The sequence below is a fragment of the Callospermophilus lateralis genome, chromosome 6 (assembly GCF_048772815.1).
Source record: "Callospermophilus lateralis isolate mCalLat2 chromosome 6, mCalLat2.hap1, whole genome shotgun sequence".
Lineage (NCBI taxonomy): Eukaryota > Metazoa > Chordata > Mammalia > Rodentia > Sciuridae > Callospermophilus > Callospermophilus lateralis.
In genome coordinates this window covers 105,504,510-105,532,177 of record NC_135310.1, presented here as the reverse complement: position 1 = coordinate 105,532,177, position 27,668 = coordinate 105,504,510, and the positions used below count along the sequence as shown (strand labels likewise).

The 27,668-nt window shown below is 32.1% G+C and overlaps 2 protein-coding genes and 1 pseudogene across 2 annotated transcripts; 1 reads left to right on the top strand and 2 right to left on the bottom strand.

The window, feature by feature from the left end:
* Positions 1-6,196: 6,196 nt before the first annotated feature.
* Positions 6,197-9,645, bottom strand: LOC143401955 (beta-defensin 110-like). Its single transcript, XM_076859493.1, has 2 exons — positions 9,636-9,645; positions 6,197-6,330 (listed from the first exon to the last, which is right to left on the bottom strand). The coding sequence occupies exons 1-2, from the start codon at positions 9,643-9,645 to the stop codon at positions 6,197-6,199; spliced, it is 144 nt and encodes a 47-aa protein (XP_076715608.1).
* Positions 9,646-13,957: 4,312 nt separating this feature from the next.
* On the bottom strand, positions 13,958-18,945 carry LOC143401954 (beta-defensin 110-like). The gene is made up of 2 exons (XM_076859492.1): positions 18,891-18,945; positions 13,958-14,106 (listed from the first exon to the last, which is right to left on the bottom strand). The coding sequence occupies exons 1-2, from the start codon at positions 18,943-18,945 to the stop codon at positions 13,958-13,960; spliced, it is 204 nt and encodes a 67-aa protein (XP_076715607.1).
* Positions 18,946-22,885: 3,940 nt separating this feature from the next.
* Positions 22,886-24,460, top strand: LOC143401952 (V-type proton ATPase subunit E 1 pseudogene; annotated as a pseudogene).
* The last annotated feature ends 3,208 nt before the right edge of the window (positions 24,461-27,668 follow it).

The window sequence follows — 27,668 nt, the reverse complement described above, 5'->3', positions numbered from 1 at the left end:
CACTATGTTCTCAAACATGAAATGTAACTTAAAAAAAACTAGTTTAATATAGATATTGAAATATAATTCACTTATTATATAATCTATTTTTAGATATTCACTTAATAGTATATTGTACAGGAAAGAGAATGAGCCCATTTTAACTCCAAGCTTCAATAAGAATGAATCTTGCAAAAAGAAACCAGGCACAACAGAGCACAAATGATTGATTTAATTAATATGCAGCTCTTTATACACAAAACTCATGGAAATCCAGAAGGTAGCTGTGAATGACAGAAGGGTCTATGATAAGGCCTTCTATGAAGCTGGTAGTGTTCCATTTCTAGACGTGATCTATTTTGAGATGAATAATTCAGTAATTCTCAGTGTGAACTCAGATTCCGGCAACCTCCACTTCAATCAATTTTAGAAAACCCTTATCTCATTAAAAAAAGAAAGGAAGGAAGAAAGAAAGAAATTGAGTAGCCATTAGTAGACCTTTATCCATTTATCTCCTTGCCCTACCTATCCTTGCTCTCAAACCCGGCCCTAGATAATCACTTATCTACTAACTATATCTATATATTTGACTATTTTGGACACTCTTAGAAATAGATCTCCTATGGAGGTATAGTATTTTATCCAACATCTTCCCATCTCTATGAACTACTTTTTACTTCAATGATACCAAATTCTGTAGATTCTACATATGAGTGAGATCATGCAGTATTTGTCATTCTGTGCCTGGTTTATTTCTTTTAATCTGATGGTTTGAAAGTCCATCCATGTACTCACAAGTAATGGGATTTTGTTCTTTTGTATAGACAGAGATTTCATTGTGTATCTATTCCATTTTTTAAAAATCCATTCATTTGTTATAAACACTTAGGTTGATTCTCAATCTTTGCTATTGTGAATGGTATTGCAATAAACATGGGAGCATAAATATTTCTTTGATACATTGACTTTATATTCTTTTCATATATACCTAGTAATATTATATGGAATTAATCTATATATCTAATAATATGCAGATATATACTACCTGCAAAAGTTTCTGGAATCTAATGAGGTGTGATTAGTTCAATGGCCTGTTAAGGTCAGTAACAAGTCAAGATGGCGCCTGGCATTTTGCCAGAGGCAGTGGTTTGTGAAGTAACGCCAGGGAGCCATTAAGTGTGAAGATTCCTTATTGGTTGACTGCTGTATCTAGTTTATGTTAATTAATATAAGCTGTGTGGAATATATATATACCCCTCCCTCCTGTGCTACAATAAATGGCTCCCACATCTGCTGTCTCAACGTACACAAGTTGTTCGTCTTATGTTTTAATATAGTTTTGAGTTCTACATTTAAACTTTTAATATGTTTGATTTGTTTTTTTTTGCATATGTGAGAGATCTAATTGCACACTTACTCCTGTGAATATCCAGTTTTTCCAGAATCATCTATGGATAATACCCTGCCTCATGCATGTTATTAGCAACTTTTTCAAAATAATGCCAAAAATTCAGGTTCTTGTGTCTGGGTTCTTTATTGTTCCCATTTGTCTATTTTTACATCAGTACCATACTGTTTTAATTATTATAGCTTTGTAGTGTATTTGGAAGCCATGTATTGTATTTGTATGTTGTAGTATATTTAGAAGCCAGATTCAGTCTTTTTGTTGTTTTGGCATGTGGATCTTTTGTGCTTCCGTATGAATTTTATGCTAGTGTTTGCAATTTCTGTGAAGAATATCATTGTTATTTTGATAAGGATTGTATTGAATCTGTACATCAATTTTGGTAGTATGGATATTTTAATAATATCAATTCTTCCATTCTGTGAACATGAGATAGCCTTGTAATTTTGTTGTTGTTGTTCCTTTAGCTTCCTTCATTCATGTTTTAGAGTTTTCATTGTAGAGTTCTTTCATGTCCCTGTTTAAATTTATTACTAAGTATTATTATATAGCTGTTACAAATGAGACTACTCTCTGAATTTTTTTTTTGATAGTTTGCTATTAGCATATAGAAACACTACTGTTTTTTTTTGTTGTTGTTTGTTTGTTTCTTTAATGTGGATTCGGTATCCTGCAACTTTACTGAATTCATTTCTTTTTATAATAGTTTTTGATGAAGTCATTAAAATTATACATATATAAAACTATGTCATCTGTAACCAGAGTAAATTTAGTTTCCTCCTTTCCAATTAGGATAACTTTAATTTTGTCCTAATAGCTCTGGCTAGGACTTTTAGTACTTGATTGAGCAGAAGTGTAGAAGGTTTTTATCCTGTCTTATTACAGATCTTAGAGGAAAAACTTTCAATGTTTTCCAACTCAGTCCTCTCTTAACATTGGTTTTGTCACATGTGTTCTTCATGGTGTTGAGGCATATTCCTTCTACATGTAATATGTTTAGCTTTTTTTAATGAAGCAATGTTGAACTTGTCAAACGTCTTTTCTGTACTTATTGAAGAGATCCTTTGGCTTTGGCTTTCATTCTGTTAATGTAATTAATCATGATTGTTGATTTGTGTATGCTAAACATTCTTACATGGCTGTGATAAATCCTAATTGATCGTGGTGATTGATTTTTTTCAATGTGCTGCCGAGTTCAGTGACACTCAATATGTTCTCCGACAATAATAAAATTAAACAAAAATTCAACAGAGAAATATCAAAAATATCATGAGATAGAAGGAAAAAATCTCAACTAGGTAGAAGCCAAATGACACATTTTAAAAATTATTTATAATTCACTTAAATTGAGATGGAAATTAGAAAATGATTATAAAACTTCAGTCATTGAGAAGATTAGTAAATGTAACAAAACTATTCAAAAGAGAAAATATTCAAATTCTCACATGAAGAATATAAAAGGCATCCTTATTTAACCAATGGTGCTGGAGAAACTGGATATCCATATGTACAACATTGAAACTAGATTCTCTGTACAAAAGTTAATTCAAAATGTATCAAAACCTAAGTACAAGATCAGAAACCTTGCAATAGTTAAAACAAATAGAAGAAAATAAAGGGAACACTTCAACCTATAGATATGTGCAGACTTCCTGAATATGGCCCTTATAATGCAGGAAATAAAGATCAATAAATGCAATGAAATCAAGTTAATAAGCCTCTGCGTAAAAAAGGAAACAAGAAGGTGAAGAGAGAGCATACAAAATGTAAGGGAGTCATTGCCAGCTGCTCTCTCAATAGAGGATTAATATCTAGAACATGTAAAGAACTAAGCAGGAATTATCATGAATTCAGGTTGGTTTACCATTTAAAGACCTGTCAGGGTTATTTACTACAATAACTGAATAAAAAAGAAAGATACACATAATTATCTTGATAGATGTGGAAAAACAAATTTTGACAGAATCTATAGTGATTCCTAATAAAATATCTCAGAAATTTTGAATAGAAAATATTTCCCCAATCTAATAATCAGCATCTGTGATAAAACTGCATTAATATACTGCTTGGTGATTTAAAAAATAAAGCTTAACATTTTTCTCTAAGTTGAGGAACTAGGGAAGGATACCTGCTTTTGTCACTTTTTCAACATTACACTGGAGAATTTATTCAGTTTAATAGGGCAAGAAAAAGATATACGATGACCCTGACTGCAACAGAAGAATTAAACTATCTTTGTTTGAAGATTACACAATTAAATATTTAGGAAATATTGTGATATTTGTAAGAAAGTATTAGAACACATTAACAACCTTCATTAACCAAGATTTCAGGATACAAGATTGATGTGTCAAAACCAATTCTATTTCTCTATGCTAGAAATAATTAGAATTGAAACTTGTGAGAAAAACACAGTACAATAAAAAATAAAATATGAAAACATATGTTCATATATATATGACTTTACACTGAAAGTGTAAAGAAGCCTACAAAAAAGGAAAGATATGCCAGAACCTTGGTTCCAATCCTTAGTATATTTAAGATGTAAGTTCTCCAAAAATTGATTTATATTTTCAATAAAATCAAAATCAAAATCTCTATATGATTTTTAAAGATATTAATTCATTAATTGTTGAGTTAATATGACCTGGAATAGCTAAATCAACTTTTGAAAAAAATAATGGTGAAAGATTACAATATTTATTTCAAGATTAAGTGTAAACCAATTGTAATCAACCCAGGGTATTAGTGATATCAAGATGGACAAATAACCATACATACACACCTTTAATTGATTTCTTAAAGGGAAATTCAGGGAAAAGAGATGAGCTTTAAAAAATGTTGCTAAAGTCATTAAAAACCCATGTGTGTATAAACTTGAACTAAATTTCATACTCTGTACAAAAATTAACAAAAATTCATCATAGTCATCAATGTAATAGGTACAACTATAAACTCTCTTTTAAGTTTGGCCAAATATTCCTTAGTTACAATTGTACTTCAACATGAAAACCTTTTTTTTTTCTGTTTTACTATTTATTGTATAGAAGGGTGACATTTGATAGCAATGATATACTGTACATTTCAAAAAGCTAGAAGAAAGGAATTGGAAAGTGTTTAGCATAAAAAATGACAAATGTTTGAGAAAATAGATATGTTTAACCTGACTTAGCATTAGTATCTGGGTATCAATACATTGTTACCTCATTAATATGTGCAATTTTATGTTTTCAGGTACCAGTTAAAATAAATGTAATTTAAAATATTTAAAACTTTAAAAATATGAAGACCTTCTGGTCTATATTAACTATTAAGAGAATGAAAAACCAAATATAGAGAGACAGAGAGAATAAAAATATTTTCAAATTGTATTTTTATAAGGTATTTATATAGACAATGCAAAAATTTATAAAACAATAATGAAAACAATAATCCAATTTTAAAATTTGCAAGATTTAAGCAAACCTTTGATTAAAAAAACACGTGGTAGCAACCAAGCACATAATAATTCTCAATATAACTAGTTATTTGATGTTATTAAATTATAAAACAATGTTATACAAGTACACAGATATTATAATGTTAAAATTAAATACAACCATACTGTGTTGTCAAGGATGTGTAGAAACTGTAACTTTAATATTTACTGAGGGAGATGTTAAAACTTACACTTTGGAAAGAAGTTTGACAGTTTCTTTAAAAAGTTACAGATACATTTAGCATACCTCAGCTATTTTACTCCTAAGTATTTACCCAAGAGGAATAAAAGAAAACTTATGTTCACATAAAGTATTCACAGGCATATTCGGAGCACTTTTATTTGCAATAATCAATATCTGAAAACAATCAGGATGTCCTTCAAGAGATGAATAAAAAATAAACCATGGTATATTCATAGAACAGATTACCACTAGCCAACAAAAAAAGAAATAAAATATGTATTATAGTGATGGCATGAATAAACCTTTAAAAATATGCTGAGTAAAATAAAAAGAGTTTAAACCAGGCACGGTGGCAGATACCTGTAACCCCAGCTACTCAGGAAGCTAAGGCAGGGGAATCACAAGTTCAAGACAATCTGAGCAATTTAGTGATATCCTGTCTTAAAATAAATAAATAAATTTAAAAAAAAAGGGAAAGTAGTCCAGTTGTAGAGTACCCCTGGGTTCCATCCCTAGTCCTGCAAAAAGAAGAAGAATGTGTCTTCTTCTTACTGTAGTAAATGGGAGGAGGAGGAAGGGAAGAAGGAGGAAGGGGAGAGGGATCAAGATTTTAAAAGCACACACTGTATGCAAACCAATATATGCAAACAAATCAACAGTTGCTTGGGAAGATGGGAGACCAAAAAAAAAAAAAAAAAAAAAAAAAAAAGAATGGGAGGGAAGGTATGCACAGGAACAGAAGGAAACCTCTGGAAGTGATTAGTGTGTTCCCTACCTTGACCATGGGGAAGCTTTTTAGTGCATACATAGCCAAAAAGTCAAATTTTGTAATATAACCATATGCATCCTATTAGAAAGGGAGTAAAGAAACTCAGATAAGTAATTTTAGAGTCTGGGTGGAAAAGAGGTGATATCAAGATTATGAACGTAGTTGATTTCCTGTTTGATTAATGTTGCTTTGTCGGAAATACAAAACCCCCAATGAATAGAGACTAAACTTTTTTAGTACATAAATATATATATATTTGGAATTTAAAGGTGCATATTTCCATGACAATTTGAAGACATTTTCTTTTTACCAAGTCTGAATTAAATAAGATATATCTCTGTTGCAGATTTGATGCTCAATAGTACTTCTGTTTTCCGGAGTTTATATGCAGCACTGATTTCTCCATCTAATACAGTATCCGTAATCATACTCATCATCATCACAAAATGGTTTACATATTCCTCTCACTTTTTGGCATCTCTCAATTCTATACTTTGGTGGAAGTCCACTTCTTCCTGCAATTAAGAATCATATCTAAAGTTATCAATCCGTTATTCATAGGAGGATCATCTAACTAAGGAGATAGTAAATCTGTTCCAGTCATGGAGTCATGAGTGTGTTAATATGGAGAGAAAAAAAATTCAAGTTGTGTTGTGGCACAGTTTGTTGTGTGACAAGTGACGCCTGTAGAAACATTCCACTTGCACAAATAGGTTTAGAAACTTGTCTTGCAGCTCACATCAATACTGGACTTCAGCTAGCTCCTAGGGATTCTTGACACCTTATTTTCTATTACCTGTTCAGTTCATTAAAGTTAGATGTACTTTACTATGCTTTCATTAAAATAATGGTTATATTTTTAATGACATGTAATTTTCCCTTTAATATTTTATTAGTTTTTAAACCTATTTTCATTATATTTCCACAGTATCATTTGTCCAATGCTTTGTTCTCCATTCCAGATCTTACTTTTAAGTGAAACATTTTTTCATTCTACTAGAGCAAATATATCAATCTTTTTCACTGGTCGACACTAACACTTAATGAACAGTGTAATATGATTGGGTACTTAGTTATATATATTTTCTAAAGCATTTATTATGCTATTTATATTCTTGCAGACAAAATATAAAATATAATTATGGTTTCTTCTCAATCTTAACCTCTAAATCAATGCATTACAACAATTGGAGTCTGGTGGTCACGCTAATACTTACTGATAGAGATCCTAGGAAAAATATTTTCTATATATAGAGAGAAACAAAGTTTTGATGTACATTACATATATAGAAAAAAAGAAACCACACATTAATGTTCTAATTTATTATTATTATTATTTATCTAAGATAATGAAAAGAAAGATGTCCTAAGATTCTAAAGTCACTACTTTGGATTCATATATTCAACTATATTAAAGGAGAAAGATTTTGTTACTTTTGGGTTTTATTATCTTAAGGATTTAATCATGATGCAATTAGGCCTTTATATTGTTTTTTTTTCCAAATTCATGAATATTCTTAATTATCTTGGGTCCATCATTCTACCTATCTGCATGACATAATATATTTATAACATACATATTAAAACACATATATAATATAATTATGTAGCATAATTATATATGCAACATAATTATCACAAAAATATTTTAAATGTTAAATATTATACTAGTGTCAGGAAAACTAATGTCACTAACATTTGGAGAATAATTTAAATCAAAATTAGACTTAAAACTTTGGACTGGGCAGAGAGGAGTGATGGGAGAGGAGGGGTGTGGAGGTGGGAAGGACAGTAGATAAGACAGACACTATTACCCTATATACATGTATGATTACACTACTGGTGTGACTCTGCATCATGTCCAGCCAAATGATGAGAAGATGTGCTCCATTTGTGTATAATGTGTCAAAAATGCATTCTTCTGTCATGTTTAATTATTTAGAACAAATAAAAAAATACAACCTGATTTAAACTGAGCAAAGTAAATTGTTCATAAAAATAGACTTAAATTATCTACTTTCTACTCATAAAACCTAATTATCTACCTATAATCAGATTGAAATTTAGAAAGGTGTTTCATTTCAACTCAGTATGACAGGCATTTGTTTGAGTACCTACTATTCACTAGACATTAGGTTAAAAGGTGGACAGAAACTAGAGAAGATTTTTAATGTGCTACTTTATTGTCCTGGAAGATGTTGGTAAACAGCAGAAAGAAGTGAAAGTAGAGACACTGTCAGGAGAGCTTTGTACATGAATATATGTATTTCCTTAGGATATAGGAAGCCAATATATAAAGAGTCCCTGACCACTGACAAATTTTGATGAAATGTAATCTCTTTTCAGAACCATATTTGATATAATTTAGAGATGAAAATTATATATAATTTAATTTCACTTAAAAATAGGGATACATTTAACTAACCAACATTTCTGACCATTATTTCTTATTGATTCCCCAAATCTATGGTAATTTTTCAGACATATTAAATTTAGAAAAGAGAAGTACAATATTATAATACACATTAGTAATAGTAAAATATACTAATGTTGTTAACATTATTTGAAGGACTAGATATTGTGAAGAAATCTCCAGAACCACACAATTTGAAAACAAAAGTCATGCATTGCAAATTTTGTTGTATTAATTATTTATTCACAAATTATATATCATTGTAGAATCAAAGTTTTGTAACAAGTTTTGAATTAAAATAATATCTTTTAGTACTGTTATGAAAACTGATTGTATAATACATATGAAAGCAATTTTTTAACTATATGTTTCTAAGTAAATGTCATCCACATTTGAGTGTTTGAGATGATATATGCCACATAGAAATAAAAATAAGTGACTATCTGGAGGAAGGACACATATCATAGTTTTCACCCACTTATACTTCTATATTTTGTGCATCACTGGAAAAATGAGGCCAATTATAACAAATTTTTATGAAAAACCTAATGCTAATATGGGACCTTTATCAAGGAAGTTGATATTCCAGAAAGATTTCTGGAAGTCTTTGCAAGTGTAAGGTACTATAAATATGGTGGAAAAATACTGAGTACAACAATATTTTACAAACCCTGCATGCTTACACATAGGACAATCTTATTGGGTAATGAATGTTATAAGTTCAGTAGCTCCCATATACTGTATTCAGTGTTAGGTTTCCCAAGTTCTTGGGGCATTAGAGGTTTCTTCATACTCCCAGGACAAATGCCTGACTCAGATTTCTCCACTTCCTAAAAATAAATTTTCTGCAGAAGATTTCCACTCCAACCTCATGATGCTCCTTGAAAATAGAGAAGCAAAGTTGAGAACAAGAGGTATTTTCAGAAGCTGTCTGCTTTTGCTGGATACAAGTTGTGATCAAGGCAAGAATAAAGCCATGGTCAGTTGAAAGTTTGAAAGGACATTATCTTTCAAAATCTAATAGTCCTTTGTAGATATTCTATTTATTAATTATGCTCTTTTGAGAAAATTATTTAGCCCATGGGATTTGGGTTCCTTCATTAAATAGAAGTTTCTGTGAAATTTCAAAAGTTATAGTGAGGTATAATTGGTAAAGATATAACAAGACACAAAAAATGCAGGAAGGAGATGAAGGTACAGGAAATATGACCGTTAACAAACCAAACCAATAATCTATTCAGCCTTCTACTCTTTTAAGTGATTCTATTACATTCTCTTCTCTCCTCACAATTCTCTAATATCCTTCCCCATCTTGACTCAGAGCTAATGAGTTTGCTTCCTACCTTGATGATTCAGTGGAAGATCCTAAGGCACTTCCTATAGATTTCTGCCACCCCATTTACATACCTGTCGGCATCCATGTATGAGCATCCTCCCTTCCTTAATGTTAGTGAAGATAGATTCTCCACACCCTAATGAAAAACTTATGCTTTAATTTGTACAGAAGCTGCAACTCCCTCTTGTGAACTCAAAAGATTATTAGATTCAACTAAGCCAGATGACTGATTTTCTAACTCTTTCCCACTTGTAAAATCTAACAAATATCTGATTCATATGCAAAATTGAAAAACTATTCCAACACTAATTTGTTCCATCTGTTATTCTTCCCATCTTGGTCAATGTCAAGATTCAATCTTTCCAAATGCTCAGGTAAGAAATCTTGGATTTAGATTGTCCTCTCTGTCTCACAAAGTTCCACCTCTCATGTACTCAGGCTAACTCTACCTTTAACACACGCACAATACAACCATCCCTAATCATTCTTATTTGTATTACCTTGGACTGAGCTACCACCACTTATTACTTGTATAATTTAAATAACCTCCTAACTCATGTAAGCACTTTAGAGATGTCTTTTTAAAACAAAATTAAAATAATGTTTATCCTCTGGCTAAATCCATGATTGCTCTCAGTATAAAAATTAAGGTCCTTTCTAATTTCCAAAATTCTGTGGAAAGCAGTCAATATACTTCCTCTGTCATTTCCTCTTCCAGGAAATATACCCCAGCACTTTTTACATCTCAGGCATAGCTCCCAAATTTCAGAATAGCTCCCATGACCACTGCTTTCAACCTTTTGCTCAAATTCTACTTCTCAATATTTCCCCATAAAAATTTTTATTTTAAACTTATTTCAGCCCACCAGCATTTTGAGTTCTCGCCACACTGTTCTGATTCCTTTCCTATAACAGGTATCACCTTTTAAGGTACTACATCAGTTCGTTTATCTATCATACTGTTTATATTTGTCTCTACCCACTATAATATGAGCTCCAAAAATATGAGGAATATTGTTTGATATGTTTGTTGATGTGTACCGATCCTTACTGTACTCTTTCAGATATGTAATAAATGCTCAAGTAATGTTTATTGAATGCATAAGTAAATCAGTGAAGGTATGTTGAAGGCAGTGTTTATGTATTTGTGTGTGTGTATGTGTTATGACATGACTTTGAACATTTTGGAGAATATCCTATATCTTATTCAATTTTTATCTCAATAAAATTGAATATTACCAAAATTTCAGTTTGTGATCAGACAAACCAGTTCCTTAAGTCAAAAACCTATGACATAATACTTGGGGAGAAGCAAGTCATTAATGAAATGTTGCCTGATAAAATAATCAGCAATAGATTTTACTCTTTCCCAAGGACATTAAGGTGAAGGAAATCCTGGAATAGGTTGGGTTTGAATCCAAGGTATCATGTTGGATTCTAATTCTTCTCATAGTCTGTGCTAAAACTTGATAGTGATAAATGACCTTTAAATGTGATGTTTTCACTTGATTCATATAGCAAATAACAGCACATATATCCACCAGGTGGTGATATCTGTTCCATCAGAGTCACTGCCTAATGAAACACGGAAAACCACACTAGTGAAGAAAAACACATAGTGTTATGGAATTTGATATCTGGGGCCAAAGAAGGATAAAACTTTCAGGATCCAAGAACTTAAGTAGTTTAAGAATACCTAATTTGTAAATTCACAGACAGAAAATTTCATTTTTTTAGCAAGAAAATTGCCAGAAATATGTCCATTTTGAAGCATTTGTCCCATTTATGCTTTTCCTTTTTAAAAAAATATATGAACATATTTATTAGTCATATGTAAATTGAATATGCATATGAGGATATGGGAATAGAATAACTTAGTAATATCTCTATATCTTTAAAGAAGCAGATTGCAGATCTTTATGAAAGGGGTTTTTATCACACATAGGAAACACTTCAAATATTTCTTGAGGAAAGGACATCAATTTCATGAATGATGTATGTAGGTTCACATTCTTCTTTTAGTTTCTAATGTATCTTTTGTTTGTTTGTTTTATTTTGTTTTCTTGGAGCTAAAGGCAGAGGGTACTCGCTTGAGTGTTCACTAGACTACAAAAGGAAACAGCTCAGTGGTGGAGAGGGTTTTGGACTCTCTCTGGTAAGCACTGAAGAATGAGGACATGTATACTGGTAGTATTGGCACTGCCTCGTGGTATGTGTATAGGTGTCTCCAGTATTTACTAGAACAGTTCTCTTCAACTTCCTGGAAGACCCTACCAAGTTCTTATTTTCCCTATGTGAATAAAATATTAAGTCTTGCACTTCTTGGAAGACTTGGGTAAGATAAATAATAACCAAACTCTCATTTCAAATAGGTAATTGTAACTGACCACCTTCTGGATATATGCTGATTCTTACAATATGTCATCTCTAGCACAAGTATAATAATATACTGAAATTCTGAGTAGATAATTATTCTTATAAGACACAAAAAATTTTGTCAGATATCTGACAATGTTAGTGATTGTTGTTTCCATTTTAATTTTAATTTCTGTGAAAACAAGAGCTTTGCTGTATAAATCAATATCCTCAATCAGGTGTGAGTTTTGCCCCCCAAAGAAGATATTTGGCAAGATAGACATTTCTTTTTATTTTCACTATAAAGGGAAGTGGTGTGGCTGGCATCTAAGTGGGCATAGGCTAGGGATGCTGGACAATATCCTGCTGCTAAACAGACAATGCACCAGATAACTGCTAGAACAGAGTTGTACAAACCAAAATACCAATACATACAGGATTGAGCAACCCTTTCATAAGTAACTATTATAAAAGTACTTTTGAAAATATTTATATTGCAAGAGAATACATTGAATAATCTATTACAAGTAATTAAAATATGTGAAATATAATATACATGCAGCTCTAATTGTTTCATAACGTTTCTAATTGTTTCAAAAAGAATTGTTTCATAATGAAACTCTTATGGTCATTGAAAGAAAACACTAAAAATAAGTTCCTTGTGTGATGTGATGTGTGTGTGTGTGTGTGTATTTACTTGTATAGGGAAAGCTTATTTCCACATGCATATTACTTTATATCTAATGTTTACTATGACCATATTTAGATCTAATATCAGCATTTGGAGAATAGAAGGAATTCATAGAGATGTCATAATAAAAATATGAATAATTTTTATTTATTATTTCTTTCTGAGTCCACATGTATATGTTAAACAAATTTCCTCTTTAACTTTCCAAAATATTGTTCAATTTTATTTTTGGGGAAAGGAATTCATCCGTGGATTTTTTAAATTGCTTTGTTCTTGCATTGTTATGCTTTTTAAGAATTTTGAGTTAATATAGATGACTATAAGCTAAGCTCATAAAAGAAGATATTAGGGGCTGGTTTTGTGGCTCAGTGATAGAGCTCTTGCCTAGCATGCGTGAGGCATTGGGTTCAATTCTCAGCACAGCATATAAATAAATGAATAAAATAAAGGTTCGTCAACATCTAAAAAAAATTTAAAAAAATAAAAGAAAGCATTAGCAATTTTTTTTTGACAGGAAGTACATGGCACTGAGACCAGTAGGAAAAACTACTGTGGGTCTTCAGGGACAATAGGAAAGAAACTGGGGCAGAGTGAATTTGGAAAGTGAAGGTTAATGCTCTTTGCTTTGTTCTGTACCTCCTCAGATAGAATTATTTCTTAGGAATGAAGATCTGAATTAAATTATTAGCCAAAGTTTCTGACTTCCTAATCTAAATGTTTATTTATGTACATTTCTTCTCCTTTCTGAAATTTTTCTCTTCCTTTCCTCCTCCAATTTCTCTACTAAATAATAAAGGTAGTAATTAGTGCTTGTTTTGATCTTTCTCTGTTCTGTTATTCTTACAATCTAGTGATATTCTCCCTTTAGCCCTGTGTCCTTCACCAGAAAAAAAAAACCCTCTCCATGTCTAGTCTCCAAATCCCAGTGGGTTTCTATTTTTTTTTCATGAGGTAATTGATAGAGTAGTATATTAAAATGATAGCACATTTCTATTGGAAGCTTGCATCTCAAAAAATATACTTCCCCACTTCTTTAATCTGGCCTAAGATTTTCTACAATTTTACTTTAGCTAACTATCAGAGGGCACATAAAACTTTGAGTAGTTGTTGAGGGATGTCCACAAAATAAATTTTGCTTACTTCTGGTACCAAGAAATGTAGAGAAAAAAATGTAGTGTAAAGGCACCAGATATGTGTGTGATAGAGTCCTTCTGAATAGTTCAATATTAAAATTTATTTAATTCTTTGTGTTTTATAGAGACACAGAGGCCTTGAAAGATGTGCTGGAAAGACTTAGTAACACTGGTTCTCTCTTCTTGGAGCAGTATCTCTTTTCTTCTGTCATTCTTAACTATGTATGCAGCAACGTGTTCCAGGTCTTATGCAGAAAGCAATCCTAATTTCAGTCTCAAGGCATTGATTTTTACATCGACCATTACTCCTTCTGCACTCTCTCCTCAAATCCAAACTACCATACTCAGGATATCTCTTTCTGGCTGTAAGAAGGAAAGAATGACTGGAATTAGCAAGCTAGCTATGAAATATTCATTTTTTTAAAAGTAGACAGTCCCAGAAGAAAAAAATCACAGAGTGAAAATTTTCACCTGCTGGGGAAAATTTAAGTGAGTTTACGCTCCCTTTGTGCAAGGAACATCCTAGAAGTCAGAAAATGTCTTGGATTCAAGCTGAGTGTTCTGACTGTTGCCTTACAAGTGACTGGACAGAAAATCAAGTACAGTCCCCAAAGTCAAGTATAAAAACTTGATCATAACTTATCATCTGTCAGGATCTGTCTCTGCACTCATCCTAATGCATTTATGTGGCCCTTTTCCTGCTCTCTCAAACATTATCTAACCGGCATATCATGCTTTGTGAATTCTACCTCCATCAATTTTGGCTACAGGTTGATTTCACTTTTCAAAAATATTGAGAGATAGGCAATTCTTTTTTTTTTTTTGTAGGTGGGTACTGGGGATTGAACTCAGGGGCACTTGGCCACTAAGCCACATCCTCAGCTTTATTTTGTGTTTTATTTAGAGACAGGGTCTCACTGAGTTGCTTAGCGCCTCTCCATTGCTGAGGCTGGCTTTGAACTCGTGATTCTCCTGTCAGCCTCCCAAGCCACTGGGATTACAAGTGTGTACCACAGTACCTGGCCCTTGAGAGATCACCGATTCTAAGAGATTCATCTACATTCTCATAACACTCCTGTATATTTTTGGATTTATTTTCCTGAAGAAGTAATTTAACCTAGGCTTATACCTAAGGATAGCTGTGATAAATAAACAAAAAATGGGAGCAACTGGATGACATAGACATATTTAGTCATTACATTATTTCTAAAATTATCATTGCATTGTTACCTTTTTCTTACTTCACCAAACTGTTTCTGAAATTGAAGTGATTTAAAAATGATTTCTCCCAATCATGGTTTATGTTGCTACAACTCTGGATTACAAATGAATTCACTATGGACAGGAGACCAAAATCAGCTGGCTTCCTGCTCTGGTAAATGATTTGATTGACAATCACTTATTATCATATTATTGTACTACTACTTTTGCATTACACTGATACAGTTAAGATAAAAGCTAAAATTCATAAAACCTAAAATATTTATTATGCACTTTATTTCTACCACAATGTTTGCTAACCCCTGGTTCTTTCCTCACGTTCTTCTCCTCATCAATTATGAAATATTAGTGAGGAATTTGTTGGTGAAGTCCTGAGTATATTCTGATGATACTGGAAAAGATGTCATATAGATTGGTCTTTCTTATATCAAGAGAAGCAAAACTACAACTAGTGTCTTGTGAATATGTTCTATGTACTCTCTATCTATAGATAGTGTATACACATATAGGGTGTATATATATTTGTATATATACATATATATGTATATATTTATAAATGCATATATATGTATACATATATATGCATTTGTGTATATACCTAGAGCTGCTTGTGTGGGTGTGTGTGTGAACTGCAAGATACCATTCTTGTGGTTGTACATGAGGTGGAGTTCCACTGGTCATGTATTCATATATGAACATAGGAAAGGTATGTCTTATTGATTCTACTGTCTTTCCTATTCCCATTTTCCTTTCCCTCCCTTCATCCCTCTTTGTCTAATCCAAAGATAAACACACACTCTATACCAGGCTCTAAGGCAGTGTTTCTCACTGTAAGAAACATTGACCTTTTGAGTTGGACAATTCTTTGTCCTGGGGGGCTGTCCTGTAATTGCAGGGTATTTAGCAGCATCCTTGTCTTCTACCCAGTAGATTCCAGTAATAACAGTTGTGACAATCTGAAAGGCCTCCAGACATTGCCTAATGTCTCCTTGGATGCAAAATCACTCCTTACTGAGAGACATTGATCCAGCGATACTGTGAAAAGCCAAATGAATAAATACTGTCTTTGTCTACAAACATAGGGCTCAAATACCACATTTTCTCTAGTTCTGCTGAGGACTTAAAGAAAGTAATCTCACTCTCTGTTTCTCATACAACTTCATATGTATCATTCACAAGTAATTGATAACATTTTATAACATTCTAATGTGTCAGAATTTATTTAAATATTATATGAAGCACCACTTAATATATAATCTGGAATGGGGTGAACTGTTTTAACCTACAATTTCTTTTTATTTTTATTCACCTGCTTCCCATTCTTTAGGTTAGCAATAACCTCATTGGGATTGGGGGTGGGAATCATGTCTTTTTTTCAGTGCAAAAATATACTATCTCATATTCAAAGTGCATGAGAGCCAAAGTGCATTACAGATTCAAAGAGAAGTGGGCATTGACAATAACACATTTTTCAATTTGCAGATAAAGTGAAAGAAACATGACAGTGGCACAATATTCTAGTTCTAGACTTTCTGTGCATGAAAAAGATAAATTACTTGAATGGAAATTTCATTGCTTTAAAAATTTAAGGACTTCTATCTAGATATCTTTTCATCTGCAAAAAGAATTTTGTAGGTTTTTACTTGTCTGTCTGTTCTTACACCTCAGTGTTGGATGGAAACTTTCACCATCTACAAGACTGAGGGTGAAATGTAAAACTAACTGAGGGGCTTTGACAGGGTTCATCGATAGATTTGTTTCTACTCAGTTTAGTTCAATTGTCATGTGTTGGTGAGCTACAAGGTTAAAAGATCCTAATTGCTTTATTGAGGTTTTTAGTTTCTATAATCTGTGTCATGCCTCTTCTAATCTTGAGAAGAAAAAAAATATATATATATATTATAATAAATAAAAAATATAAAAAAAAAATATATATATATATATATATATACTTTTTGGCTTGTGATTTTTTTAGCTTGGAGATTTCTTTTTTCTCCCATATAAAAGTTACAATTTAATGTCATTCAGCCAGTAAAGAAATTTAATTATAGAATATTTAAAACAATAAGCAATGAAAATATAAATCATGTGATAAGGAGTAACAAAACATGTAATAAAAATATGTTAGTTATTCTACATTTAAATAGCTAATTTTTCTTTTTAAGTGCAGCTCAGATTTTAATAGACTTACTTTTATTACATGAAGTAATTATTGACATTGAAACATGGATTGATTCTGAAAATTTTGAATTCTTCATTAAATATTACTTATGATTTTTCTAAATAAAATATGAGAAGCATAGAAAACTAAATTATATAATTTTTACCACAGCTTGTAATTGGCATTTCAAAATAAAATAAATATGAGTGCCTGTTATGATATTATACTTGGAGATTTTTGTATTAGTAATAGTAGGAATTATATAAAAGTTTGGTCAATGTATAATCAAAGTAAATAGTAACATTATTTTGAAAGTAAATTGTACTCTAATACATTAACAATGATGTTTGAATCTATGTCATTTTAATATCTCCTAAGTAGGTTATAATTATCTCAATCTGCAGTGCATGTGATTTTTATGTTTGTTAAATAAAGGCATAAATAATTTAAATTATTATTAAGAGTTACTGAGTTGCATAATATATGGAAAAGTAACAAAAATTTAAAATGCTTTCTATAGTGATCTATTAATGTTAGGTATTATTAAAACAGAAGAAGAAAGTATGTATTATATGTTGAAAGCTATATAAATCTATCAAATGAATTTTGTCTCTAAATAAACTGGAAAAATCCAGACTAATAACTAATAAAAATTGTGACACAAAATATATGCTATATTTTGGTGACAATTTTCAAAGAATTTTCAATAATTTCTGGAAAAAGTAAAGGAAGTAATTTTGTTACCTAAATTACCTATGTTATTCAAATTTCCTTGATGTTTGGTCTCTGTATAGAATTTTTCTACTTGCATTCTTTAAATAATAATTTGTCAGTTTTTTAATGTATGAAATCTTAGATGGTCATGTTGGATTTTGTGATATGAGAGAATGTACATTTATCACATTGCTCTCTAATATGATTTCTGTTGGACTTGAGAAGTTCACTTAAGTTCTAAAAAGGGCTATTGTTCTAGAGTGAGGAAATGGGTTCTGAAAGCACTGTCATTGCCACAAACAGGTTAGACTTGAGATGATCCTTCCACCTCAAGCTTTCAAACAGGAAGTGAGTAGAAACAATGATTTCTCTATCTCCAAGACTTACTTCATTTCTGGGCTATCAATGCTTCATTAATTCAGAAGAAGAGAAGGTTGATCTAGTGTGAAGGAATAGTTTGGGGCGGGGGGAATTCTCACCAAAAATATATATCTTGAGCACAAAGTATTTCTCAACATTCCTGCAAATTGTAGCATCGGTTAAAGAGAAAGAAAAGGTAAATAGATCACAAACACTAAACTATTTACCCCCTTATCAGCTGATTATATTACATAACAATAATATTTTATATTTTCCAGTGAGAATTAACATCTATCAAGTTTAAGTTATAGTGAAATATTACAGGATGAAAGTGAGGGGAGTGCTGCGATGATCATATATTTTTTTAGTTTGAAAACCATTTTGCATTTACAAGTAAGGTGCAAAGGTGATAGGCCAGCTTCTCCTTATATTTCACTAACCATGGTAACATTCATCAAAACTAAGAAAGTATAATTGATACAATACTGTTAAAAAAACAACATTTTATTCACGTTGCACTGGATTTCTCACTACTGTTTTTTTCTGTCTTAAAGTTTGCTCTCAAATACTGTATCAAATTTAGCATAGCAGTCTTTTAAGCCCTACATTATCATTGAGCTTTTAACATGAAACAATTGGTGACTCCTGAAATTCATTAGTCTAAGTAAACCCACAAATGTTTGCATATTACCTGGTAAAATTGTGACACAAAAGAGCAGAATTAAGAAAAAGAGATGAATCTTCATGGTAGAGAGTTTCTAAGGAAGAAAGTATCAACAGATCTTTTTTCAAGTCAGCTGTTTTAAAATAAGCAAACACAATACCCCTTTATTTATAGAGTCTCCTGGGAAATGGTTTTAACTACTGAGGCTTATCAAAAGCAAGAACATTTGCATGCGTGGCTGAATAGTTCCATATTCAAAGAATGTGGTTACAAAAGTGTATCCTTAAAGTTTCTTCATAAAAATAAAACCTGAGTTACATTAAATAGACACAATATATTAGGGATTTTACAGAAATGTTAAAAGAATCTGACCCTTAAATAGATGGCATATGTAGTATTAAATATTCTAATGCTCCTAAAGTTGTTGAATGTCTGAATCATAGAATTTTAGAGCTAGAAGTTTTCATTAAGATCACTTTTGTTTCACAAATAAAAATCATGAGAATCAGGATGGTTAACTGATTTATTTCAATTATATAATATGAATTTTTAAAAGCATAGCATGATCTGGAAATAATAGATTCACTAATGAATCTGGGAAATATTTTATACATCAGATTTGTAATTATGATTTATGAGTTTCTTGTAATAAGCCATTCAAACTCAAAATTTCAAGTCGAACATTTCTAATATTATAACTTTTTTATGGAACTGACAGTGATCTCTAATTCAATTTTCATACCTGTAATTTTGATTATATAACATACGTTAACAAGAGCTGGCAGCTTGTCCCATTAAATAGAAACTGATGCTGTAAAGAGAAAGCAATCAGTTCTCTCTATGGCATTTCTAAGACAGTGACTCTTAAACAATAACTGCATTATAATCCTCTGAAGGGCTTGATAAATCCAGCTTTCAGGGCATCTCCTGCCTTGATTTAGTAGGTCTGGAACAGAGGCCAACCATTTCCATTTCTAATAATTTCTGGAATGCTAATAATAGTACTTAAAGGGGCCTTATATCACTCTAGATAATATGACTCATTCATTGTATAAAATACAAGAAAAGTGTTGGAGATTTACAGAATATGTGTCACAGATAAATAAAGAATTGGAAGCTGTTTAGAGGTTTTAATTAAATTCATTTATGATAGAGATGAGGAAAGTAAAATCAAGAAAAATAAACTTACCTGACAACGGTTATACTTTACAACAAATGCTTATATTATAAAATACAAATGGAGAAGTTTGAATTAAATCAAGTGTGGAAAGTGATTTAACTATGATAACTATCTGGGAAAGAAAACAAATGAAAATTCAGCAACAGCTGATAAAAGGAAGACCACTTCAATATACTTTATGTATATCATGTAATGTTTATTCACACATATATTATGAAGCAGTAAAATTCAGAATTGTTAGTGATTTCTAAGTTATCCTATAGTAGTCACAGTCCATTCAGAATTCTAAAAATGGAGTTCTAAAGTTTTTGGCAAAGATTTTTAAAAGGTAAATAAACCTCTAACACTGAAACCATTTATTCCTTGCCAGTTGATTATGTTAAAAGGATAGATGAAGAAATCCGATTATCCCACAACCATTAACCAAAGGGAACTGGAAGGACTACAATAATATCACACATAATAAATTTTTAGACAAAAGTGATTGCCAAAGACAAGGCATTATTTAATGATTAAACTACCAATCCATCAGAAAGGTACAGTAAAACATTTGTTTAGCTAAGAACCTCAAAATACATAAAGCAAAAAATTAAAAAATTGTAGTCAGAAATATACAATAAGTATAATAATAGTTGGAGAACTTCATATCCCACTTTTGATAACATATTCAACTAGGCAGGTCAGTAAAGAAACAGAAACAATTAATAACACTATAAACTAACCAGACCTGTAGACATCTGTAAAGCATTCTACCCATCAAATGCGAAATATTCATTCTTAAGTGAGTATGAAAATTTCTCCAAGGTAGCCAGATATCAGGCAACAAACAAGTATAAAATATTTAAAAAACTGAAATTATGTGAAGTATTTTCTCTGACTATATTAGACTATATTAGAAATCAACAATAGGATAATATTAGGAAAATTCACAAATGTGAAAATTAAATAATGGTTCAAAAGTAAAACATAATATACTTAAGATGAATGATAAGAAAATCACAATAGACCAAAACTTTTGAAATATAGTTCATGTAGATAGAAGAGGAAGCAGCCTCAGGTAGCCAAAATGATTTTAAAAATGAAAAATGAATTTGTAGGACTCATACTTCTTACTTTCAAAATGTATTACCAAGTCACAGAGATCAAGTGGTACCCAGTGGCATAGGACAGAAACAAAAGAGCAATGGAATAGAATTTATAGACCAGAAATAAACCCATAAGTCATATAAATTGATAGTTATAAGAATGCCAAAATATTTCTCTGGTGGAAGATTAGTTCTGCAAGACAGAGTGAGGAGATAAGTGGATAGCTATATGACAAAGAATGAATTTTGATTCCGATCTCAAAATATATACAAGAATTAGCTCAGTGAAAAACACATAATTCAAATTAAAACTACACCAATTATTTTGAAAAAACTGTTGTAAATCTTCATTACCTTGAAATAAGTAATGACTTCCTGTATTTTGTTGTTGTTGTTGTTTTTGGTACTGGGGTTTGAATTTAAGAGCACTCCATTACTGAGCCACATCCCCAGCCCTATTTTGTATTTCATTTAGAGACAGGGTCTCACTGATAAAAGGAGAAGGAAGGCTATCTTTGAACTCAAGATCCTCCTGTCTCAGCCTCCTGAGCCCCATGGGATTATGAGCATGCTCAGCCTTTTCCAGCCAAATTCCTGTATTTAAAAGCAAAATCAAAAGCAATGAAATAAAATAATTAAGTGAACTTCATCCATATAGAAATCTTTGTCCTTCAAAGGTCACTGTCAAAGTAGTTGAAAGACATAATACAGGATAGAGTTTTATGCAAGTTATACATCCAAAAATAATCTAGTATACTGAATATAAAAGTAATACTTAAAACTCAACAATAATAAAGCAAATAACCTAATATAAAAAAATTAGCAAAATATTTCATTTGAAGATTCTTCAAAGAACATCTACAAATTGACAATTAGCGCATAAAATATGCTCAACTTTTTTAGACATTAGGGAAATGTGAATTAAAAACCATACTGAAAAGTTACATCACACACATTAGGATGTCTATTAAAAATCAACAACAGCAAGGCACAGTGGCGCCCACCTGTAATCCCAGCGGCTCAGCAGGCTGAGACAGGAGGATCTCCTTCAAAGCCAGCCTGAGCAAAAGCGAGGCAAAAACAGAGATATCCTGTCTGTAAATAAAATGAAAAATAGGACGAGGGATGTGACTCAGTGATGTGAACTCAGGGTCAAGTTCCCCTGGGTTCCATCCATGGTATTCCTTCTCCCCACAAAAAAAGAAAGAAAAAAAAAAAACTAAGCTGGGGGTGTAGCTCAATGATAGTAACTGTGCATAGCATGAGGCTCTGAATTTAATCCTCAAGGAAAGGTTTTTAAAAAGAAAAACAACATAAAATGGGAATCCTCATACATTGCTGGAGGGATTGTAAAATAGTGCAGTCACTGGGAAAAAAAATTGTGGAACTCACTCAAAAGTTAAAAGTTTAAAGAAATCCATTGATAGATATATGACCAAAAACCTTGAAAGTAATATTCACACATTTTTTAAGCTCAGTGCTTGTATATCTCTCTCTCTCTTTTTAATTAGTACATTATAATTACACAAAATTGTGGAATTCATTGTGATATATTTGCAAATGTACATAACATAATTTGATCCATTTCATTGCCCAGTACCTCCTTTCTCCCCCCTACCAATTCACATCTCTACTCTACAGACTCCCTTCTTTTTTTTTTTTCATGAAAATCCACTTTTCAAATATTTTTATAACTTTCACATATTAGAGAAAATGTAGGACCCTTGGCTTTCTGAGTCTGGCTTATTTTGCTTAACATGATGTTCTCCAGTACCATCCGTTTTTCTAAAAATGAAATAATTGTGTTCTTCTTTATGACTGCATACAACTTTACTTCACACGGTAAAGTTTACAGAGAGATATTCATAGTAGCATCTTTTATACTTGGCAAAATATATATGTGTGTGTGTGTCTTGTAAGTTGCCTAGGGCCTCATATATGTATGTATGTATGTGTGTGTGTGTGTGTGTGTGTATATATATATATATATATATATATATATATATATATATATATATATATATATCTTGTAAGTTGCTTAGGGCGTCACTATATTGCTGAGGCTGACCTTGGACTTGCAATCCTCCTGCCTCGCCTTCCAAGGCTCCAGGATCTGGGCATGCATCATCATACCCACCTCACACACAATGGACTATTTTTCAGCCACAGAAAGGAAGAAGCTAAGACATAGGTGAGTTTTGAATGTATTATGCTAAGTGACTTAAATCAGACACAAAAGGCCACATATTTTCTGAATTCATTTCTATGAAGTCTCCTAAATATTCAAATCTAAAGAAGCAAAAAATAGATTAGTAATTTCCAGGGATTTGAGGAGGAGGGATGTGGTATTGACTGCTAAGCTGAGGTTTCTTTTTAGATTGATAGAAATGTTCCAGAATTAAGCAATGACAATGCTTATAACAAGATTTTGCATATCTAAAACCCACTAAATTGTATACCTTAAAATGACTAAATTTATTTTTATGAATTATGTCAAAATTTTAAGAGAATAAATATTTAAAAGCCAGAACCTGTGCCTGTTTTACTTGCCCAAACCTTCCACCACTCTCTTTCATACCTGAGCTGGAGCCAATTGCCCTCTGGCCTAGCATTATACCCACTGTGGCTCTCCTCAATGCTAGTGGGCAGAAGCAGGTTATGTAGATGATGGTTTCCATTTGACAAGAAATCAATGAACAAATACAAAAAAAAAATAGATATAAAGACAGAACTGAGTCCAACATTGAGAAAGGACATCTTATGCAAACCTAAAGACTGAAGATTACAGATTACTATTAGAAGAAAGGAATACAGATAGAGTAGCAGAAAAAAATTCAGATATCCAATATGATGAATCAAGGGAGGTTCAAAGTCCTCAGAGTGAGAATTGACCTTATCGCTGACTTACTGAATGAAGCGAAACAGAATCAGCAATGTGCTAAAAGACACCCCCAGGTTACAATTGCTGCTGAATGGACTGGTCCTGAATGATTGTTCACTGTAAGAAACCAGATTTCTGTCTCATAAAGGCTGCAGTATGAAAAAGGGATTCCTATATAAAGAATTGCTGCCAAGAAAGATGTGGATACCATAATTGTTGGAGGCCTACCTGCCCGAGGAAATAGCTGGTAGAGTTGAGATCTATTATGGTAATAGATTAAGGCTACCAATACCCTGGAAAGCCAGTTCAATTTTATAGCCCAGCAGATGATGCCTTGTTTGGTGCAAATACCAATAGAAAATTTTTGGACTATAACTTTGAGGGGCGGAATTCATCTACCATTCCACTTCTGAAGAAGAAAGAGTCTGTAGCTTCCTCTTTGCTGTTCTGACATTGCTCTGTATTTATTAATGTCTGCCTTTCCGTAGTTAACACCCTCGGCCTGATGTTAACAATGGTAGGTTCCTTCAGTGTGATCAAACCCACTTTTAGTTCATCTGAAGCACTACAGACATACCATTTTGCTCTGCAGCATGAAGGGGAGGGGTCATATGATATTGCACACACTTTGGGTCTCCTACTCTTTTTGGTATTTTTGTTACCTCGTCTACAGGGCAGTGTGCATGGTTTCCCTTGCTCTGTAGATGTAAATCATATGTGGTCATGCACCTCCTCCAGTAGTAGTGCCTTCACTGTTACTTATTTGGACCTAGAAGTTTTTCTCATCTGTAAGTATGATTGAAATCTAAGCCATGATTATTCTTTATTAATACAAAAGATTTATGTGAAAAAAAATTTTTTTGAAAACTATCAATCTAGCAAATAGATTCAAATGCATAAATCTTAATTTTATATCTTGCTTGTCCATAGAATTTATATCAGGAGAAATGGGAATACATGGATGTATTTTATTTTATTTTATTTTTTTCTTTTTCAAACTGTAGATATTTAATGGTTTTGGATCTGGGTAACGTATTGGTAATAACCGACCAGACCCTGAATTCTGACAGATAATTTGAAACTCATGTCCCTAAACACACAAGGTATACTCGTGCCTGTCTCCCCAAACTATAATGTCCAGTCTTGTCCAGCTTCTATATGTGCTTTAGGCCCCTTCCACCTCAGGGTGCTGTTTTCTGTCCTGTGAGGATATTGTGCCCCCTACACCACTGCAGCCATGTGATGCTACTGATTAAATCTTAGGTCTTCCTGATCCCTGAATCATGGAAGATGATCAGTAATAAGAATCTTTCTGTTTTTTTATTTCATCTTCATTTTTGCTTCCTTCAAAACATTCATCAAAACTCATAATTATTTTATTTGCTTATTAGTTTTTGGTCCCCTGTAACATGGCATCATTGAATGCTGTTCCTGTGCCTGTGTGCTTTACCACAGTGTTGCCAGGGACAAAATGCTGAATAAATGAATAGTCTTGTGAATCATGATAGTTCCTAAGTGGAGCCAGCAGGAACACAACTCACAGGACCATTTGCAGGCAGGGTCACTTAAAAGCCAGGGGTAGGGTTTCGTTTTTTTTTTTTTATGCTTTTCCATTTTTACCCCAAATACAAATTGCAGAATCACATCAGTTATACATTCACAATGTTTACATAATGCCATATTAGTGACTGTTGTATTCTGCTATCTTTCCTATCCCCTACTTTTCTTTACTTTTATACCACATGGCATTATTAATGAGACTCTTCCTCCAAGGACTTCTTCTTCAAAGTATAACTATTTTGGAAACTCCAAGTGTCAAATATGTGAGAAGAAATAGTTAAAAGAAACCATACTTACAGATATAACACTTGCAACTTCATGCAGGCCAAATCTACACAGAATTTAGAAATTTCTCCCCAAATCAGTAAGGTGTCCTGTGCTATCAAGTGTTGAAGTTGTTTGTTACTGCACTAGTCCTCAGCCACAATTTATTTTTAAAAAATTAACATGAGTTTTAGCATTAGTTGATTACAAGTAATAATAATTGTAATATAATTATCTGTTCATCTTACTCTGAACCATACTCTTTGGTAATTTCATATGCTATCTTCTAAAACTCAAAACTAGCTGATTAAGTTATTATTTTCTCCCCTTACGGAATGAAAGAAAAGAAGGAAGAAAGATACAGAAATGGAAATAAAGCTTGAATAACTTCCCAAAGATCATAAAGTAGTAGAATGGAAATCACCGGACTTTGAAAGATGAGGTTATAGTTCTAAATCAGTTATTTTAAAACTTTTAAAACTGTAGTGTTCTGGGATCCAACTCAGCAGTACCCTTGGGCACTATGGAGAAACACAATGTAAAAATAACCTAATTAGAAATTCTCCAAGGGACCATGTTGCTCTTCCAAATCTCAAAATTCTCACCATTTTTCTGTAAAAGTCTGACTTTATATATCCACAATGATAAGACTTCATGTATTAATACAATATTATTTGGAGGCGAATTATGCTTCCGAGGTCCCTTATAATTTCTCGCTAAAGAAATTTGTTGAAACCAAGGTCACTTATTCTTCTTTTCTCAATGTATTTATCATTCAAATCAAATTATAAGAATCACATAAGATTAGAATTGTTTTGCCTCATCAAGATAGCAGCTTCATGGTGTCTTTCTGCAAAAAGGCTCTGGGGAATTATATACATATTTAAATGTATGTGTATAAATTAAATTTATTTATATAGTCCTTTTTCTGTTGCTATAAGAAAATACATGAGGCTGGATAATGAATAAAGAAAATACATTTATTTTAAATCAATATATTAAGACTAAAAAATCTGAGATTGGCCATCCCCATGCTTTAGTTCTCTGTTGGAGGACTCATAACAGATGTCTCACAATGGCAGAAGCACATTTATAGAAGGTCACATGACCAGACAGAAGGCCAGAACAATTCAGGAACCTCACTTACTCACTCTTAAATGCATTTCCTAAAAATCCCTTTACCTTTCCACTTTAATATATACTTTCTTTAGGCCCTGATCTTGCAGAGTCTTCTCGGTCAAATCACGGTTGCCTTTGGTTGAGGATGAATTCAAGTAGCATTTTGCTTGGACAGTAATATTCATAGTAAAACAAATTCCCTGATCTTCTGGAGAACTTAACACCTTGTGTTGTTCATCATTTATCCGTGATATTTGGTATCCCAGGCTGTACTTTATATTTTACTCACCCATCAGCAACTGTAGGCTCTGGCAATTCCTAACCTTGGCTTAGACTATAATACTAGCAAAAAGCCCTTTTAGATTGTTTTTATTGTTGGTTTGCTGATGTTTAAACATTTTTTGAAAGCTTAGAAAATGTTTATGTTTAATAGAAGAAAATCTTCTATGTACCTCAGGTAGATCATTAATTTCCAGAATAAATAAAGAGCTTAAAAAACCTGGCACCAAAAAACAACAGCAAATATTCCAAAGAATAAATGGGCCAAGGAGCTGAATAGACACTTCTCAGAATAAGAAATATGAATGGCCAAAAAATGTTCAACATCTCTAGCAATTATATAAATAAGAATTAAAATGACACTAAGCTTTCATTTCACTCCAATCAGAATGGCAATTTTCAAGAATATAAGTAACAATAAATATTGGCGAGGATGT

Coding starts and splice junctions, on each gene's coding strand:
- LOC143401954 (XM_076859492.1), bottom strand. CDS start 18,945: ATGAAGATTCATCTCTTTTTCTTAATTCTGCTCTTTTGTGTCACAATT. Junction 14,107..18,890: donor TTGTGTCACAATTTTACCAG/GTAATATGCAAA, acceptor TCCTTCTTACAG/CCAGAAAGAGATATCCTGAG.